Source organism: Bos mutus, chromosome 12 (genome assembly GCF_027580195.1).
Source record: "Bos mutus isolate GX-2022 chromosome 12, NWIPB_WYAK_1.1, whole genome shotgun sequence".
Classification (NCBI taxonomy): Eukaryota; Metazoa; Chordata; class Mammalia; order Artiodactyla; family Bovidae; genus Bos; species Bos mutus.
In genome coordinates, this window is record NC_091628.1 from 44146049 (window position 1) to 44168446 (window position 22398).

General features: G+C 35.5%; 1 protein-coding gene across 2 annotated transcripts in view; it reads right to left on the reverse strand.

Moving 5' to 3' along the window:
• Positions 1 to 22398, reverse strand: part of KLHL1 (kelch like family member 1) — a 539840-nt gene that overhangs the window by 264387 nt on the left and 253055 nt on the right. For both annotated transcript variants that reach the window (XM_070380850.1, XM_070380849.1), the window contains one exon: positions 18288 to 18484. In XM_070380850.1, the coding sequence (XP_070236951.1) occupies positions 18288 to 18484 (197 nt within the window). The remainder of the gene's footprint in view (positions 1 to 18287; positions 18485 to 22398) is intronic.

A 22398-nucleotide genomic window follows, 5' to 3' on the forward strand; every position in this document is an offset into this window, starting at 1 on the left:
TATTTATCAGTTTAATCTAAGGCAGTGGGACAAAATGGTTCATACTTGTGTTCAAAAAGTCAAAATTCAAGATCTGCAATTCATTAGCTGGGTGACTTTGTGCAAGACATTTAATCTTATTGTGTTTTCAGTTTCTCATCTGTAAAATAATAACAATATTTTGTCTATTTCATAGGGATGCTGTACTAATGTGTATAAAAACACCTAAGTCAAACCCAGGGAAAGGCCTCAAGAAATGTTAACTAGAAATGTTATTCTGTGTTAGGTCATTGGCATTTCAGAAATTGTGCAAATACTTCCTTTATCTGTGATAGATTGATAGCTGAAGATATTGAATACTATAAACATAAATTAAGCATACAATTATACAAAAGCCTGGTTTTATTAAATGAATCATGTAAAAAACCTTGTATACATATGTGTGTATCAAAATACTATATATATGACATATACTGCTCTCAAGAGAATAATTATTACTCTAAATGGTTATTATGCTAAATTCTTATTATGCTATATTATCATCATTTGGCTAAAATGATGATAAAGGACTTATTTTTCTGCCTAAAATATTTATTTTGGTATATTTGCTATAGGAAACAATTCCTTATTTTTATTCACATGTTTTAATAATAAACAGTACCTTCGAAATACAATTTGTGTTACTTTTACAATGAAGTATTTGAGTATTCTAGTCTTTCTAAAGATTTACATTGAAACAAAGAAGCAAAAATATAAAACACACTGGTGCCTTCTTTATGGTTCAACCCTCACACCATACAAAACTACTAGAAAACCATGGCTTTGACTATTTGGATCTTTATTGGCAAAGTGATGTCTCTACTTTTTAATACACTATGTTTGTCATAGCTTTTCTTCCATAGGACGTTTGTTCTCCTTTAAATCTATATAATATTTCATATATTATCAAAATATAGATATAATATTTCATGTAGTATATAGATATAAGGAGAACAAACTTGTTCTTTAGTTACCAACTTGAAAAAGATGTTCACCCTTTTTTTAGGGAATGAATACATGTATTATTTGACTGTCTTGTCACACCAATAAATTTTTTGATTAGTTCTTGTCCATCAACTCTAGTGTGTTTTATATGTTTGCTTCTTTCTTTCAAATCAATAATGAATCAAAATCTATATATATATCTATATAATATATGAAATACTATATTCATACTTGTCCTATGGAAGAAAAGCTATGACATCACTTTGCCAGCAAAATTCTGTATAGTCAAAGCTATGTTTTTTTCAGTAGTCATGTATGGATGTGAGAGTTGGACCATAAAGAAGGCTGAGTGCTGAAGAATTGATGTTTTTGAACTGTGGTTCTGGAAAAGACTCTTGAGAATCCCTTGAACATCAAGGAAATCAACTCAAACTTAAAGGAAATCAACTTTGCGTATTCATTGGAAGGACTGATGCTGAAGTTGAAGCTCCAGCATTCTGGCCACCTGATGTGAAGAGACAACTCATTAGAAAAGAAAAGACTCTGATGCAGGGAAAGATTGAGTGCAAAAGGAGGAGGTAACAGAGAATAAGACGGTTGGATGGCATCACTAGATCAATGGGCAAACTCAGGGAGATAGTGAAGGAAAGAGAAGCCTGGCATGCTGCAATTCATGGAGTCACAAAGAACTGGGCATGTCTTAGAGACCAAATAAAAACAATATTCCATAAGTTGTAAATAAAAAATGAATACACATGTTAATTTAATTTTTTAGCAATTAAAGCAACCATTAACTTAATAATGGTAGATATTTAGTTTAATTTTGGGACATGCTTTTGACCAGCTTGGACACATATTTCCCATGGTGTGATTGAACTCTAAATTCTAGGGTGGCATATTTCTCACACCTAACCAATAGTGGGCAGCCCAAGACGGGCGGGTCATGGTGGAGAGATTTGACAGAATGTGGTCCACTGGAGAAGGGAATGGCAAACCACTTCAGTATTCTTGCCTTGAGAACCCCTTGAACAGTATGAAGAGGCAAAATGATAGGATACTGAAAGAGAAACTCCCCAGGTCAGTAGGTGCCCAATATGCTACTGGAGATCAGTGGAGAAATAACTCCAGAAAGAATGAAGGGATGGAGCCAAAGCAAAAACAATACCCAGCTGTGGATGTGACTGGTGATAGAAGCAAGGTCTGATGCTGTAAAGAGCAATATTGCATAGGAACCTGGAATGTCAGGTCCATGAATCAAGGCAAGTTGGAAGTGGTCAAACAGGAAATGGCAAGAGTGAATGTCGACATTCTAGGAATCAGCAAACTGAAATGGACTGCAATGGGTGAATTTAACTCAGATGACCATTATAGTTACTACTGCGGGCAGGAATCCCTCAGAAGAAATGGAGTGGCCATCATGATCAACAAAAGAGTCTAAAATGCAGTACTTGGATGCAATCTCAAGAACAACAGAATGATCTCTGTTTGTTTCCAAGGCAAACCATTCAATATCACAGTAATCCAAGTCTATGACCCAAGCAGTAACGCTGAAGAAGCTGAAGTTGAAAAGTTCTAGGAAGACCTACAAGACCTTTTAGAAATAACACCCAAAAAAGATGTCCTTTTCATTATAGGGGATTGGAATGCAAAAGTAGGAAGTCAAAAAACACCTGGAGTAACAGGCAAATTTGGCCTTGGAATACGGAATGAAGCAGGGCAAAGACTAACAGAGTTTTGCCAAGACAATGCACTGGTCATAACAAACACCCTCTTCCAACAACACAAGAGAAGACTCTACATATGGACATCACCAGATGGTCAACACCAAAATCAGATTGATTATATTCTTTGCAGCCAAAGATGGAGAAGCTCTATACAGTCAGCAAAAACAAGACCAGGAGCTGACTGTAGCTCAGACCATGAACTCCTTATTGCCAAATTCAGACCTAAATTGAAGAAAGTAGGGAAAACCACTAGACCATTCAGGTATGACCTAAATCAAATTCCTTATGATTGTACAGTGGAAGTGAGAAATAGATTTAAGGACCTAGATCTGATAGATAGAGTGCCTGATGAACTATGGAATGAGGTTTGTGACATTGTACAGGAGACAGGGATCAAGACCATTCCCATAGAAAAGAAATGCAAAAAAGCAAAATGGCTGTCTGGGGAGGCCTTACAAATAGCTGTGAAAAGAAGAGAAGCGAAAAGCAAAGGAGAAAAGGGAAGATATAAACATCTGAATGCAGAGTTCCAAAGAATAGCAAGAAGAGATAAGAAAGCCTTCTTCAGTGATCAATGCAAAGAAATAAAGGAAAACAACAGAATGGGAAAGACTAGGGAACTCTTCAAGAAAATCAGAGATACCAAAGGAACATTTCATGCAAAGATGAGCTCGATAAAGGACCGAAATGGTAGGGACCTAACAGAAGCAGAAGATATTAAGAAACGATGGCAAGAATAAACAGAAAAACTGTACAAAAAAGGTCTTCACGACCCAGATAATCACGATGGTGTGATCACTGACCTAGACCCAGACATCCTGGAATGTGAAGTCAAGTGGGCCTCAGAAAGCATCACTACGAACAAAGCTAGTGGAGGTGATGGAATTCCAGTTGAGCTATTTCAAATCCTGAAAGATGATGCTGTGAAAGTGCTGTACTCAATATGCCAGCAAATTTGGAAAGCTCAGCAGTGGCCACAGGACTGGAAAAGGTCAGTTTTCATTCCAATTCCGAAGAAAGGCAATGCCAAAGAATGTTCAAACTACCACAAAATTGCACTCATCTCACACGCTAGTAAAGTAATGCTCAAAATTCTCTAAGCCAGGCTTCAGCAATATGTGAACCATGAACTTCCAGATGTTCAAGCTGGTTTTAGGAAAGGCAGAGGAACCAGAGATCAAATTGCCAACATCCGCTGGATCACGGAAAAAGCAAGAGAGTTCCAGAAAAACATCTATTTCTGCTTTATTGACTATGCCAAAGCCTTTGACTGTGTGGATCACAATAAACTGTGGAAAATTCTGAAGCGATGGGAATACCAGACCACCTGATCTGCCTCTTGAGAAATCTGTATGCAGGTCAGGAAGCAACAGTTAGAACTGGACATGAAACAACAGACTGGTTCCACTTAGGAAAAGGAGTACGTCAAGGCTGTATATTGTCACCCTGCTTATTTAACTTCTATGCAGAGTACATCATGAGAAACGCTGGACTGGAAGAAACACAAGCTGGAATCAAGATTGCCAGGAGAAATATCAATAACCTCAGATATGCAGATGACACCACCCTTATGGCAGAAAGTGAAGGGGAACTGAAAAGCCTCTTGATGAAAGTGAAAGTGGAGACTGAAAAAGTTGGCTTAAAGCTCAACATTCAGAAAACGAAGATCATGGCATCTGGTCCCACCACTTCATGGGAAATAGATGGAGAAACAGTTGAAACAGTGTCAGACTTTATTTTTCTGGGCTCCAAAATCACTGCAGATGGTGACTGCAGCCATGAAATTAAAAGACATTTACTCCTTGGAAGGAAAGTTATGACCAACCTAGATAGCATATTCAAAAGCAGAGACATTACTTTGCCAACAAAGTTCGTCTAATCAAGGCTATGGTTTTTCCTGTGGTCATGTATGGATGTGAGAGTTGGACTGTGAAGAAGGCTGAGCGCCGAAGAATTGATGCTTTTGAACTGTGGTGTTGGAGAAGACTCTTGAGAGTCCCTTGGACTGCAAGGAGATCCAACCAGTCCATTCTAAAGGAAATCAGTCCTGGGTGTTCATTGGAAGGATTGATGCTGAGGCTGAAACGCCGATGCTTTGGCCACCTCATGCGAAGAGTTGACTCATTCGAAAAAACCCTGATGCTGGGAGGAATTGGGGAATATACTATTAGTAGTTTGTAAATTTTGGTCTTGTTTAGCTTAAGTTGTGGTTATTACCAAATTTTATTTGTACTAAGCTGGGATAGATCACTCATATTTATGCCATCTTGAAAATAATAAGGCAATAATTCTCAGAGCATTTTATGATTTTAAAAAAAGAAAAGAAGAATGTCAATTTACTGTGATATATTTCAAGTGAATTCATCAGACTGTCCATTTTTTAGTCTAAATGCTCTAATAAAATAATATTCTTTCCTACACCAAGTGATGCTTAAATCTACTGACAACCAAACCATCACAAATCATTAAAGGCTTTGAAACAGTCTATTAAATGTATACCAAATGGTTGGATACCTACAAACCAAGCTTTAGAGTCTTGAACAATATTTGAGACTTTCAAATTTTTAATATTTAATGACAACTTTTCCCTATAATCTTTCTGAATAATTAAGAAAATATAATTTTCCACATTATTATTTCAAAGAAAAATAAGTTCATTACTACATCCTCAAATGATATCTTTTAGCACATATGACAAGGCAAACCTAAGTAATGAAGATGATATCCTAATTATTTTTTATGCTTCTTTTAGTTTTTGTCAGATATGTAAATTTCTTAAATATAAAAATAATATGATAATGGTGATATGTGTTATATATGTGGTAAGTGTCAATATTTGAAGCCATATAAACTTCATGTAAACCAAATATTACAGTTTACTACTTAAAATACAACCTTTCTTCTCATTAATATTTGAAATGTTATTAAAGATATTTATTTGTATATATAAATGTATTCATATATCTTAATCACTAACTATATATAATAAACCTAATTTTAGCTTCATCAATTTTCTTCTAGTTCAACTACACATTTCTTTTGAAAAGTATGTACTTTTTAAAAATTTCCTTTAATCCTGTCTTTTTGTATCTTAGTTATCTTCATTTATTCTTTTCCATATGCCAGAAGTAAAAATAGAAACAATGCTTCATACATTAATAATCAGGTCTTTTTCCTTTCAAATAGAACTGGAGAAGAAATGAATTCCATCAATATCCATATATTTACAATCTCTTCTTTTTCCTCTAACTGTAGAACTAATTAAAATGCAAATTGTATTTAACAAATGTTTAAAGTAGTATATCTGGCTTTAGTAATCTGAGTCTTTAAATAAATCTACTTAGATTTGGTATAGAAGAAATAGTCCAATTTGTTTTAAAATGTTTAAACTTCATAATTTTCAAGAAAAACTTAATTAGCTTTTTAAATTATTATATAACTCTTTAACAAAACTAAAATAGATTTTTTTTTTTGTTATTCAAGTAAAGACTGTCTTATATTAAAAAAATACAATGGGACACTTATTGAAATAAAACTCAACATCTAAACTATTTCTTTAATTTACTTAGGTCGGGATTTGAATCTCCTTTATTAAATCTTTGCTAATTTCAGTTTTCTGTCATCTAGAAACTTTTAATTATGTATTAGTTTATATAATTAGCTATCATATGTGACAATTGCATACATTTGCCCTACTATTTTTACCCCACTCCAGTACTCTTGCCTGGAAAATCCCATGGACAGAGGATCCTGGGGCTGCAGTCCATGGGGTCGCTAGGAGTCAGACATGGCTGAGCGACTTCACTTTCAGTTTTCACCTTCATGCATTGAGAAGGAAATGGCAACCCACTCCAGTGTTCTTGCCTGGAGAATCCCAGGGATGGGGAGCCTGGTGAGCTGCCATCTCTGCGGTTGCACAGAATTGGACACGACTGAAGCAACTTAACAGTAGCAGCAGCAGCAGCACTACTATTTTTAGTAGTACATATTCTTTCTATTAAATCACAAAGTTTTATATGTATTTATGGATAGCAATAGGATCTTCAATGAAAATTAAATTTAAATAAACAGTTTTTATCATAAATAATCAAAAATATTGAATATAGACCTTGAATATGAAATAGGTCCACTGAAAACTCAATTTAAAACTATACATACACAGTAGGTGGAACAAAAACTGTTACTTATTAAAACGTTTAGAAATTGTTGATTAAAGAAACAGCTAATGAACTTTGAGATCATGATACATTCTATAAGCATTTACTATTTATTTATTTATACATATTTTTAATAAAGAGATATGAAAAGTAAATTTAGGCACCATATAAATATTTTTAATTATTGCTGAGTAAATTGCTGTTGCTTAATACTGAGTCATGTCTTTGCAACACCCATGGACCAGTCTCCTCTCTCCACAGGATTTCCCAGGCAGCAATACTGGAGTGGGTAACCATTTTCTTCTCCAGGGGATCTTTTCCTCAAGGGGATCTAACACACATCTCCTGCTTGGCAGGCAGTTTCTTTACCACTGAGTCACCTGGAAAGCTCAGAGATAATATGTATCACTTCAAATTATTAATATTTAATTTAAGTTGGTAAGTTTTAATAGTATTTCAAATTATTAATATGTGAAAGAACTCATTTATTTTTTCTTTCAAACATAATTTATTGTATGTCTACAGTGAGTAAGATGCTATCCTAAGAATTAAGAGTATAGCAGTGAACAAGTCAGATGTAGTTTGTGCCTCATGGAATATTAAGTCCACCTCCGTACAAAAAATTTAACATATTTAGAGTAACTTGGGGTCTGGGAGGAATATCCAATACTCTATTGGAAGCTATCTTTTGTTGAATTGTGCCTAGTTGTACATTTCTGAAAGTACTATTTTAAGGTAATGATCAGCCCCAGCTCTATGCTGCCTTGTGTACAAAAGGCAGACTGGGCTTCCCCTTAGGCAAGGATTGATTTAGCATGTTTCCTGTGAACTATAATTGATCCCTCTTCCTTTTATTACTATTTTTAAAAGTACTATTAAAAATCTTTAAGCACAAGTGTAGTCCTTAACAGAAGTGACATTGAAAGAAAAATCTAAATGGAAGCATAAAAAGAAATTAGTTCCCTGATGAGTAATTTATTACCTCATCAGAAAATAGAAATATTCTAAAACATTAGTTCTTAAGGTGCAAATTTTTGTAATAAAGTGAAACTTTCATATGCATAGAAAATCAGTTTCTCGTAGACATTTAAAAATTCAGAACAAAAGCAAGTTATTGATTTCATTGTTTTTTTGTGTGTTATACATTACATTTTTTTTTAATTTTATTTTATTTTTAAACTTTACATAATTGTATTAGTTTTGCCAAATATCCTGATTTGCAAAATGAAACACACTATAGCCAACAAGTTTCTGGCTTTTCCTTCTTCTGACATCACCTAGGACGCCCTTTTAGAACTATTCTAACAAAGTAGAAATATTATTTATCATAGAATGAAATTTTATAGATTAAATAATTCAAATAATTTAATATTACTTACTAATCTCAAAAATATACAAGCAACACGTGCAACTCAATTCCAGAAAAATAAACAACCCAGTCAAAAAATGGGCCAAAGAACTAAATAGACATATCTCCAAAGAAGACATACAGATGGCTAACAAACACATGAAAAGATGCTCAACATCACTCATGATCAGAGAAATGCAAATTAAAATCACAATGAGGTACCATTTCATGCCAATCAGAATGGCTGTGATCCAAAAGTCTACAAGCAATAAATGCTGGAGAGGGTGTGGAGAAAAGGGAACCCTCTTACAGTGTTGGTGGGAATGCAAAGTAGTACAGCCACTCTGGAGAACAGTGTGGAGATTCCTTAAAAACTGGAAATAGAACTGCCTTATGACCCAGCAATCCCACTGCTGGGCATACACACCAAGGAAACCAGAATTGAAAGGGACACATGTACCCCAATGTTCATCGCAGCACTGTTTATAATAGCCAGAACATGGAAGCAACCTAGATGTCCATCAGCAGATGAATGGATAAGAAAGCTGTGGTACATATACACAGTGGAGTATTACTCAGCCATTAAAAAGAATACATTTGAATCAGTTCTAATGAGGTGGATGAAACTGGAGCCTATTATACAGAGTGAAGTAAGCCAGAAAGAAAAACACCAATATAGTATACTAATGCATATATATGGAATTTAGAAAGATGGTAACGATAACCCTGTATACGAGATAGCAAAAGAAACACAGGTATAGGACAGTCTTTGGACTCTGTGGGAGAGGGAGAGGGTGGGATAATTTGGGAGAATGGCATTTAAACATATATAATATCATATATGAAATGAATCGCCAGTCCAAGTTTGATGCATGATACTGGATGCTTGGGGCTGGTGCACTGAGATGACCTTGAGGGATGGTATGGGGAGGGAGGAGGGAGGGGGGTTCAAGATGGGGAACATGTGTATACCTGTGGTGGGTTCATGTTGATGTATGGCAAAACCAATACAATATTGTAAAGTAATTAACCTCCAATTAAAATAAATAAATTTATATTAAAAAATATTACTTACAAGTGACTCTGAAAATCCTTTAGATTTGGGTTTATAGGAAATTTTTTGACATTAGTGCTCCTTCTTGGAATTTCTTTCATTGTATTGTTCCACAGAATCAACTCATGATATAGCAACTCAACAAAGATTTAAATCTGGTAGTTAACCCTATGGACCATAGGCCACCAAGCTTCTCTGTCCATAGGATTCTCTAGGCAAGAATACTGGAGTGAGTTGCCATGCCTACCTCCAGGGGATCTTCCCAATCTAGTAATCAAACCTGCATCTCCCATGTCTCCTTCTTTGCAGGAGGATTCTTTTACCACTATAGCCACCTGGGAAACCCCAAATAACCTAATACATTTTAATAATTTTAATAGTAGATTTTGCTTGTGTGTGTGTGTGCAGTTGTGTGCCAAATCATTGTATTTTAGAAATAGCCCAGTAAAAGAAATGAAAATAAAATCAGAGTTATGTAAATGAAAGAATTCCTACAATGAATGGAGTGTTTTTCAAATAGGTGAATATTATCATCTTCACCATTATCAACAGCAAAGCAGAAGGACGCATTTCTTAAAATAGAATATCTTCAGTTTGAATATGAAAACTTAAAATAGAAACATACTCAAAAGGCATCTGAATAGAAGAAATGGACTTTGTGTAAAATGAATCCTTAAAAAGCTTACAATTTTCCTTGGATCCTCTTTGAGTATGCTTAATTAGTCTTTGAAACAGTCATAAATGCACATTTTATTGTGGTTATTGTCTAGAATCCTAACAATTAACAATTTTTATATAGTCAAACTGCAATTGCATAAGTGAATATTTATTTATTATAATATTACTATTTATTATACATTTCTGTCAATTTATATGGTGTAATCTGAATATCCTGTTTGTGTACAACACTAAGCAATTTAAGGACAATTTTTTAAAATTCTTCCACTAAAATCAACTTCCAGTTGCAGGCAATAGACTAGAATTTTATCAATGACTGTGACTAATAACACAAAGTAAAACTGCCTGTGAAGGGTTGTCAGTCTAATTTAGGGACAAAGCAAGTAAAGGAAAGCATAAACAAACACCAGATGAGAGGAGGTTCCTTTCTATAGAGGCCTCTGCATGCTTCTCACTGCTTGTGAGGATTAAACATAGGTAGTGGTTGTCCTTCAAGCAACTTATTACACTCACTCAACACCTTTACTTCAGTTTACAAAGAAATTCTGAAAATCAAATTTGGCTAAGTTACAGGTTGACATTTATATACTGATTTAAACTCATTATTCACACCATGTTTGTAAATGAGATACTCAAAGGGACTAACACAAAGCAATGAATGAAAAACAAAACAAAACAAAAAAATGTTCACAGCAAATTTTAGTACTAATACATCACATAGGAGTCCTGAGGAGAATACGGATGAAGTGAACTGTATTTTGGCAATGTAGGAAAACAAAGACATTTAAATTCCATTTGTTCTCTCAAAGCAAATTCTAGTTTATGGTTTATTTGTCTGACTTTTGGTAAATATTAAAAAAAATATGCTGCTGACTGGAAATCATGAGAAATGTCAGGTATTTCAAAACCATAAACAGAAACCACATCAATAAAGTTTATTTTCTCTGACATTACTTTTACAGCTCTGAAAGACAAGTGAACTATGTACAGGAGCTTTCAGCTTCTGGCCTTTGAAAGGGCTGCTGCTCTTATGCTGAGTTTGGAAGGCTTCATGCTCCATCTATGAAACACCTGCTTTTTGAAGCTACTGACTGATCATAGCAGCCTCCAATTAGTCTTACTGAAACTGCTTCTGCTTCTAGAGTAAACATTGTGGAATCTCTCAAAGCTGGTAGCACTGGGTAGAAAGTAAGGGTGAAGTGAACAGGGAAATGATAAAACTGAGGAGCAAAATCTTCACGGAATTCTTTGATCTCATCCATGCTACAGGTTTATAGTGTCCATTTGTCTCAAGTAATCCATACCTTGAAATATTCTGGATATCAGGAATCCAACTTGATATTCTGGTAATATGTAAATTTATTAGCACATTAAATAGAGCTTTAAGTTTGCAGTAAGACATTGTCATATTTAAATCTCCATTCTAGCATGTTCTACTATTCTTGAGTATGTTATTTAGCCTCACTAAACGTTCAGTTCAGTTCAGTTCAGTTGCTCAGTCGTGCCCTACTCTTTGCGACCCCATGAACCACAGCATGCCAGGCCTCCCTGTCCATCACCAACTCCCGGAGTTTACTCAAACTCATGTCCATTGAGTTGGTGATGCCATCCAACCATCTTATCCTCTGTCATCCTCTTCTCCTCCTGCCCTCAATCTTTCCCAGCATCAGGGTCTTTTCCAATGAGTCAGCTCTTCACATCAGGTGGCTAAAGTATTGAAGTTTCAGCTTTAACATCAGTCCTTCCAATGAACACCCAGGACTGATCTCCTTTAGGATGGACTATTTGGATCTCCTTGCAGTCCAAGGGACTCTCAAGAGTCTTCTCCAACACCACAGTTCAAAACCATCAATTCTTCGGCACTCAGCTTTCTTTATAGTCCAACTCTCATATCCATACATGACCACTGGCAAAACCATAGTCTTGACTAGATGGACCTTTGTTGGCAAAGTAATGTCTCTGCTTTTTAATATGCTGTCTAGGTTGTTCATAAATTTCCTTCCAAGGAGTAAGCATCTTTTAATTTTATTTTAGAATGGATATAACACATACTTTGCAGGAGTTGTGAAAAGATTAAAACTTAAAAGTTTGTTTAACATGTAGACAATGCTTAATATATTGTTGTTGTTCAATTGCTTAGTCATGTCTCTTTGTGATACCATGGACTGCAGCACACCTGGCTTCCCTCTGGCCTTCACCATCTGCTGGAGCATGCTCGAACTCATGTCCATTGAGGTGGTGATGCCATCCAACCAATTTATCCTCTGTCATCCCATTCTCTTCCTTCCTTCAATCTTTCCCAGCATCGGGGTCTTTTCTGAGTCAGCTCTTCACATCAGGTGGCCAAAATATTGGAGCTTCAGCTTCATAATCAGTCCTTCCAATGAATATTCAGAATTGATTTCCTTTTGGATTGACTCAATCTCCTTGCAGTCAAAGGGACTCTCAAGAGTCTTCTGCAGCACCATAGTTCAAAAGCATCAATTCTTCGGCACTCAGCCTTCTTTATGGTCCAATGCTCACATCTATACATGACTACTGGAAAAATCATAACTTTGACTCTACATACCTTTTGTGACAAAGTAACATCTCTGTTTTTTAATGTGCGACCAAGCAAGTAAAGAGAAACAGAGACAAAAACAAAAAGTCTGGTATATACTATGTATTTAACTTGTGCACCACCAGCACCAGTAGAGATAAGCTTGCCATCAAGCAAAATGTCAGGAGCTGCCTGAGTTTCTCTTTTTCTTTCTCACTCACCCAGTATGTGTAAATATACATATTTTTATATATAATATACTCTTATGAAGTATTAACCTTATTCTTGGTCTTTCTTCTTGCCTTCTCCTCAGGCCAATCTGAAGATTAGTCTTAAAATTAAATCTTGGCTCTTACTTGCTCAGAAATGTTCAATGTTATATCCTTATTTTAATATAACATCACAAATCTTTTACAAAGTCTCCTTAACCCTGAAAAATTTTGCACTGCCAAAGCTTTTCCTGTTTTGGTCTCTTATATCATCCTACAATTTCATTGGAAAAGACCCTGATGTTGGGAAATATTGAAGGCAAAAGGAGAAGGGGGTAGCAAAGGATGAGATAGTTAGCATCACTGACTCAGTGGATATGAATTTGAGCAAACCCCAGAAGATAGTGAAGGACAGGGGAGCCTGGAGCATTACAGTCCATGGGGTTGCAAAGAGTTGGATACAACCTACCAACTGAATAACAAGGGCAACATATGTCTATTTTGGTCACCATTGTATCTTTCTACAGCTCCTGGTATGAAGTAGTCAACAGTAACTTCCCCTTTCAACAATGAATGCTATGAACAGACATCTATCTAGGTTTCCAAGCTATAGGAAGTTAAACAGATGCTATCTAGGAGATACCACATTATGGCGGAAGTGAACAACAACAACCCTTAACAAAAAATTAATGATATGAAACTAGAATAAAAGTACTCTAAATGACAGAAAACAGTTTAAGGAAAGAGAGAGTTTTGAAAGTAATGTCACTTTTAATAGGATATTCAGAGAAGAGATTTTTGTCTAAGTGACATTTGAGCAGAAAGCTGAATAAGACAGAGAAAGGATATAAATATTTGGTAGAAGAGCATTTCCAGCAGAAGTAAGAAAGAACAACGCAAAGTTCATCTGGTGATAGTATGTTTGCTGTAGTCAAAAAATAGCAAAAGGAACAGTGTGGCTAGAATTGTGTGAACTAGAAAATAACAATAGGAAATATCATTAGAAGTTAGAGGAAAACATGGATAGTCTTGCTGAATAACTGAATTTGGGAGTTCTGAGAATAGTAATTCTAAATATCCATGGGAACTATAGGAATTAGTCAATATATTACACATGCTCTCAATCATTACACATGCAGGTACATACAAATCTCAATGGAGATTTGTTGGGAAAAACAAATCTCAGTGGGAAGACCTGTTCTCTACCACAAAGAAGTTGCAATGTAGTTGTGAAGTCAGTCATAAAGACACAAGGGATAATTAATTGCATAAGAAAATGTATAGTGACACCATTTAGTGTTAACAAAAGGAATACTAAGGATTTAAATAAGACAGAGAATGCCATGAAAAATTTTAAAATATTTCTTAGGCATGGGTAAACTTAAACTGAGAAGTGAGGGTGGTTATTTAGAATTATATACCAGGGATTCCAGATAAAAGAACTATCATGAATAAAGAACAAGTGAAAGGAATTCATGGACATATTGAGAAGTGGTGAAATTAATTCAATTTATTTTTTAGGAAAAATGCCTAGGCAGTTGTTGAGAAGTTAGGTGGGGAGAATTACTTCTATCAAAATGTGGAGCTTAAATTTGCTATTTTGGGGTATGTGTTTAAGACACTGTTGGATTAGAAAAACAAACCATGTTTTCTATGTAAAATAGATCTTGGATAGGGAATTGAGGACCTAAATAGCTGTGGAAATGAAGGTCAGGGAACTTTCTGCTAATGATCTCTACCTCTGTTCAATATGAACTGTTCTGACAAGTACTCCACAAAGGCACTGAACTCCTCAAGAACCTCCAGAAATCTCCAATTAACCATCTCAGTCTACAGCAGTGAAGTTAATTGCTTTCAAGTGCTCAGTTAGAAGTTACTTCAAGTTTCCATTCATCCACGTATTTGCCTGCATCTACCTGTGCAGAAATAAGGGATTCTCCTTCATTTCCACTTTCTATACCTTGCACGAATGCTTTTAATTGTCAAAGTCTAAACCAGAACCATATGGAGAGAGGATTTCTTAAAAATAAAGATCCAGGAGTCTCCTCTAAAGGCAGAGCTGACCTTAGTAGGAAGTGATGTTGATGATTAGTAGAAATAGACAAGCAGCAAAGAAAGAAAACTCAGAAGACGGAAGGAGACTCCAAATCCTTCATCTATCATCATACAAAACACTTCAACTCCAATATTATTCTTTCCTATGATATTTAAATTGAAAAGAAGTTTATACTACTAAAATTAACAACAGGATTAGAAAACACAAATGGTGCTGTTTCAAACAAAAACTCATTCTATCAAATACACAAAGATATCTATTTCCATGCCCTGATATTATTCAGCTATAAGAACCAAATCTTTTCAACTTTTCTTCATATTTCATGATTATAAAATATTTGCTATTCTTATAATTCTCATCTTCTGTTTGTTGTTCTCTAATGTTTTTAAAATTAGATGTCCAGAATTAACAACAGGTTTCATTTGGAACTCCAATAGAGTAAGAGGAACTATTTCCTTCAATTTTCTTGTTGGTATCTGAATATTCATGCACCCAAAATGTAAATTAATGTTTCAGAATTTATTCCACACTTCTGTCTAATATTGAGCTCACATTCAAAATTTTTCAATATTTCATACATGAACCACTGCCAAGCAGGGTCACTTTCCCTGAATAGATTTTGGAATCACACAAAATCAATAGCTGAATTCAAATAAGTGAAATTTCCAAAGGGAACAGCAAAACATATAAAAAGCAAAGGCATACAGACAGCAAGTTAAGATCTGAATGTTGGAAGATCAAGTTCATATCTAAAATATTTTGGCAAGAAAATTGAAAATTAAAACAAGAATGCCATGTGTAAAATAAGCAAAGAAGGCATATTTAGAGCCAATAAATATATTAATTCAGTACCAGAGTTTGCTCAGTAGAAACCCTGAGATGTTTTGCTACTGAATGAGTTAAGGAGAAGAATAAGAAAAAGCTTAATAAGTTTGTTCTTGAAGCACAAATTAAATAGATTAAATGAGGAGATATGCAAGATTAAACATGAATCAGAGGCTAATATATGGTAAAAAATTATAATATCAGATACACTCATTTTAAAGCATTAGAACTGAGACAAAATAATACTCTACTGGTCAGAAAATGTTTTCCAGTAAAAGAGTAACCCATGAGCATCTGGAGAACACTGGAGCTTCATGCTTCCAACAGAATTTGAAATCATTTTAATTTTGACAAGCATAACACAACACACGATCAATCCATAGTCTCAAAAATAAGTTAAGATAGAGCTGTTTAGAATGTTGAGTGTCTTAGCAAGGACATTCCTATATTTCTGTTTTACATGTATAGTTTACTATAAAGAATATTTTTAATGTGTTTAAAAACTATATTGATACTATTGTGTGATAAATTTCAGATCAGTTCAAGCAGCTGCAAGGAAAACGTTTTGATTATTAAATTAATAATTTCAAACCAGACCAGAAGGGACCATTATCCCACTGGATATGCAGGCATATTGTTCTTTGGCTTAGCTAAGCCAGGAACTCTGAAGTGTAATGAAATGTGCATAATTAAATGACAGCAGTTGGGTTTTGATATTTTGGTTGATGAAGTATTTATTTACATTAATTTTATATGGTTCATATAATTTGAATAGTAATACTGTGCCCTGTCATGAAATATTTCAGAAAAAGAATTTGACAATAGAAGTACAAAGCAGGCATCTCCTTCCTTTATTTCTACATTTTATTTAATTTACTAATCTGCTTAAAGGATTAAAGAAGAAAATTAAAATGATATTGAGATTCTGTCTAAGAATAACAATAAGGAGACTTAAATGGCTGATTGTCATTAGTAATTTGAAAAGGTGCTAAATCTCAAAAAAAGAGTTTCTAAATAAACAGCAACTATAAAGCTTAATGAGATTTATTTCATATAAATTATTCCTTTGAGTTGCAAAGAGAAAGCTATATGCTTTAGAGTTGGTTGTTCCAGTAATAAACATCAATTCATTAATAATATTAATAATAAAAATAGCAAGAATGGTTAACATTTTATATAGTGCTTACTATATTCTAGGCACTCTATTAAGCATTTTTATTTTTTTTTATTTTTTATTTTTTTTACTTTACAATATTGTATTGGTTTTGCAATGATTGCTTCTAGGAAATAAAATGATCAGTATGAAAATATTCTAACTGATTATTCAATTCTAGAATGAAGATAACATTTAAAGAACACACTACAAAGTCCACCCATTTAAAGTGTTCACTTTAAATGGTTTTTAATCCTTCTGTTAAAATATCTACATATATGTCTATACATACAGTAAGAAATCAAAGATAAAAATATAAAATTGGCTTGTATTAAAGGACTATTTACTGACTGATAATCAATTTACACCTTTTATGAAAAATGGTGCAGAAAGACAAAATTACAAAAAAACCAAAAAAAATCCACAAACATCATCTGATTTATGTACCTAAATATTTTCCCTTTTAGTATAAAATTCCCAGGAATTCTGAAATCCAATATTCACTATCCCAATAAATACTTTAAAATGTACTATCACTATCTTTTTTTCTCCATAAATCATACAGACAAATGCAAACCTAACATATCATGCTATGATAAAAAGTGTGCTAGATAGCTCAGGATTCCACAACAAAATACTGCAGAGTAGGTGGCTTAGATAACAGGAATTTATTTCTTATTATTTTGAAGGATGAAAAGTCTATTATTAAAATATAGTGTTACTGGGTTCTCTAAGGACTCTCTTCTGAGCTGTCAGATGGCTAACTTCTCACTGTGTCCTCACATGAAAGAGAGAAAGGGGAAGCAAATTCTACAGTGTCTCTTCTCATAAGGGCATCCTGAGGGGCCTGCTATAATGACCTCACCTCCAAAGCCTCCATCTCCAAACACCATCACATTTGGGGTAGGATTTCAACACTGAATTTTGGTTAATATACCTCAGTCCATGGGCTTTTGAGGTGGTGCTAGTGGTAAAGAACCTGGCTGCCAGTGCAGGAGACTAAAGAGACACAGGTTCAGTTCCTGGTCAGGAAGATCTCCTGGAGGAGGGTATGGCAACACACTCCAGTATTGCCTGGAGAATCCCCATGGATAGAGAAGCCTGATGGCATTGCAAAGACTTGGATGTGACTGAAGCAACATAGCATGCACAAACCTGGGTCCGTGGTAGAGAGGTTATTTGAAAAATGCAAAACAAAAAATTTTGTGACATAAACTGCTAGCTCTTAACTAGAAAGAAAAGAGGGGGAAAGGCAGCTGTGGAAGGAGATGTAAAAGATAGATATCCTGGGAGAAATTAAGACAAAAATTATTTTAAGAACCATTTAAAATCCCAAGCAGTCAATATCTATATCTATATTGTCTATAAAATGTAAATGGAGCCATAATAAAGACCATTGTGTGATGTCTTTTTCTACTTTGAGGTTCTTAAATACTATACAGTACATTGTGTCTAGTGATAAAAATGTACCAGTGATTCAAAACTAATTTTGAGTCTTAATTTTGAATGCAATAGCTGTAATTATTTTAACCTGTGACAATACAGCTATGCTGCTATTATTAAAAAATTACATTTCCTTACCATCGTGTAGCTATGGGCCACCTTCATTAATTCAATGCATCCTTGAGCATCTGCAAATGCTCGGATTCCTAAACAGTTTGATGGATGCAAGAGCTTCATGAGGAAATGGCAGCACACTTCCACTACTTGAGGAAGCTGAAGAAGGCAAGCTGCTGCAAGAAGGTTTTCAATGGTTTCTTCCTTTAATTCCAAGCAACCTAAACGTTAAAAGAATTATGAAACTGTTTAAAGCATGAAATAATATGCACCAGTCTATTATTCAAAACATTAGGCCAACCTTCTAGAAATTATTGAACCTAAATTGATAATCCAAATAAATACAACTCATGAAAGATCAGTAATTGCTTTCAGCATCTTGCATTTCTTAATTTGTATGATATTCAAAATCATCCAAACATGAACACAGCTTCCTCAGAAATACATATATCCTATTAAACAGGAATTATGGTTGTTCCTTCGGTTGTGAATTCAGTAATTAAAAAAAAGAAAAGATAGATAGAAAAATATTTTACAACACATGTCTTTCCAGGTGGCTCTAGTGGTAAAGAACCGCCCTGCCAATGCAGGAGACACAAGAGAGGAGGGTTCAATCCCTGAGTCAGGAAGATACCCTGGAGGAGGAAATGGCAACCCACTCTAACATTCTTGCCTGGAGAATCCCATGGACAGAGAGGCCTGGTGAGTTATAATCCACAGAGTGACAAACTGTTGGACACAACTGAGGCAACTTAGCATGCATGCACACACACACTTTTATAAGCTTAGGAGAGCAAAGGTGCACTAAGTTTCTGACAATATATACACTGTTTATATGAATATGGAATATTTATGTGTCTTTAATTAACATCTGTATATATATATATTTATAACCACACATATTGTATGTTGCTAATATTGTATTTAACTCACTGTGTCTAGAATTTCCTATAATATTTATTTCTTTATGGTCAGTGTTGTGTGTTAGTCACTCAGTCATGTCCGACTCTTTGTGACCACATAAACTGTAGCCTGCCAGGCTCCTCTATCCATGGGATTCTCCAGGGAAGAATACTGAAGTGGGTAGCCATTCCCTTCTCCAGGGGATCTTCCCAACCCTGGGAACAAACCTGGGTCTTCTGCATTGCAGGCAGATTCTTTGCCATCTGAGCCACCAGGGGAGGAATTTTCCTTTCTTTCTGGTCAGTTAACCTCAAATCTGAGCTCTTCAATGTTTCTTTTCTTTTTTTTTCTAACAACTGATATAACTTGTTAAATAATGGAGCTAATTCTGGAATGTTTATAAATCTCATCTGTGTAAATCAGATCAGATCAGATCAGATCAGTCACTCAGTCCTGTCCTACTCTTTACGACCCCATGAATCGCAGCATGCCAGGCCTCCCTGTTCATCATCAACTCCCGGAAGTTCACTCGGACTCATGTCCCTTGAGGCAGTGATGCCATCCAGCCATCTCATCCTCTGTCGTCCCCTTCTCCTCTTGCCCCCATTCCCTCCCAGCATCAGAGTCTTTTCCAATGAGTCAACTCTTCACATGAGATGGCCAAAGTACTGGAGTTTTGCTTCAGCATCATTCTTTCCAAAGAACACCCAGGGCTGATCTCCTTCAGAATGGACTGGTTGGATCTCCCTGCAGTCCAAGGGACTCTCAAGAGTCTTCTCCAACACCACAGTTCAAAAGCATCAATTCTTCGGCACTCAGCTTTCTTTATAGTCCAACTCTCACATCCATACATGACCACAGGTAGATGAACCTTTGTTGGCAAAGTAATGTCTCTGCTTTTGAATATGCTATCTAGGTTGCTCATAACTTTCCTTCCAAGGAGTAAGCGTCTTTTAATTTCATGGCGGCAGTCACCATCTGCAGTGATTTTGGAGCCCAGAAAAATAAAGTCTGACACTGTTTCCACTGTTACCCCATCTATTTCCCATGAAGTGATGGGACCGGATGCCATGATCTTCGTTTTCTGAATGTTGAGCTTTAAGCCAACTTTTTCACTCTCCTCTTTCACCTTCATCAAGAGGCTTTTTAGTTCCTCTTCACTTTCTGCCATGGTGTCATCTGCATATCTGAGGTTATTGATATTTCTCCCGGTAATCTTGATTCCAGATTGTGTTTCTTCCAGTCCAGCATTTCTCATGATATACTGTGCATATAAGTTAAATAAGCAGGGTGACAATATACAGCCTTGATGTACTCCTTTTCCTATTTGGAACCAGTCTGTTGTTCCATGTCCAGTTCTAACTGTTGCTTCCTGACCTGCATACAAATTTCTCAAGAGGCAGATCAGGTGGTCTGGTATTCCCATCTCTTTCAGAAGTTTCCACAGTTTATTGTGATCTACACAGTCAAAGGGTTTGGCATAGTCAATAAAGCAGAAATAGATGTTTTTCTGGAACTCTCTTGCTTTTTCCATGATCCAGTGGATGTTGACAATTTGATCGCTGGTTCCTCTGCCTTTTCTAAAACCAGCTTGAACATCAGGAAGTTCACAGTTCACATATTGCTGAAGCCTGGCTTGGAGAATTTTGATCATTACTTTACTAGCGTGTGAGATGAGTGCAATTGTGCGGTAATTTGAGCATTCTTTGGCATTGCCTTTCTTTGGAATTGGAATGAAAACTGACCTTTTCCAGTCCTGTGGCCACTGCTGAGTTTTCCAAATTTGCTGGCATATTGAGTGCAGCACTTTCACAGCATCATCTTTCAGGATTTGAAATAGCTCAACTGGAATTCTATCACCTCCACTAGCTTTGTTCATAGTCATGCTTTCTAAGGCCCACTTGACTTCACATTCCAGGATGTCTGGCTCTAGGTCAGTGATCACACCATCATGATTATCTGCGTCATGAAGATATTTTTTGTACAGTTCTTCTGTGTATTCTTGCCATCTCTTCTTAATATCTCCTGCTTCTGTTAGGTCCATACCATTTCTGTTCTTTATCGAGCCCATCCTTGCATGAAATGTTCCTTTGGTATCTCTGATTTTCTTGAAGAGATCGCCAGGCTCAACTATGTAGGTTTTCTTTCATGTAACAATTCAGCACATATTTAGTGGTTTAGTTCCATTCAGATTTTCCATTGCTATTGGGAGAAGTTTTCTGGGTCATGCAGTCTCAGAAATGATTTATATCACCTTAGCTTTTGTGATACACATGACTACCCTTCACTAGAAATATCTGCACTCATTTTTCATGAACATGGGGTCAAATCACATACTAACATCATGACACATGTCAGTGTATGTGTGTTGCTACCACACCAACATTTATGATGTGACTGTGCCTCACCCCTACTCTTTCTTTTCTACCAGCTAAGTGTGCTTTGTGCTCAGTCACTCAGTTGTGTCCAACTCTTTGTGACTCCATGAACTGAAGGCAGCCAGGCTCCTCTGTCCATGGAATTTTCCAGACTAGAATGCTAAAGTGGGGTGCCATTTCCTTCTTCAAGGGATCTTCCCAACCTAGGAATCACACCCACATGTCTTGTATCTCCTGCCTCGGCAGGTAGATTCCTTATCTCTGTGCCACCTGGGAAGCCCACAAGCTAACTAAGGCCTACATGAAAACCCCGGTGGATGGAAGCTACATGGGAAGCAAGAAGCCTGAGCTCTGAATCCACACCCAGAACTATTAGCTTCAAACAACAATATGCAATATATAAACTAATAATACTCCAAAAATAAATTAAAACTTGTACTTGAGTTGAAAGCTGTCTCAAGTGTCTAAATTGAACCTCAAGTGTAAAACCATAGGGAAAATAATTGATTAATATTTATTATGTTGTTGTTATCTAATTAATTTTTTTAATTTAAATTTATTTATTTTAATTGGAGGCTAATTAGAGGGATGGTATGGGGAGGGATGTGGGAGGAGGTTTCAGGATTGGGAACACGTGTATACCCATGGCGGATTCATGTTGATGTATGGCAAAACCAATACAATATTGTAAAGTAATTAGACTCTAATTAAAATTTAGAAAGATATGCTTGCCAGCTGGAATACATTTTTTAACTTTGTGATGATACTGTCATTTTTTTTTCTTAGATGTATCTTTATTTCATCATCAATATTCATTTTTATTACATTCTAAGAGAAGTTGTTTACTGTAAAAA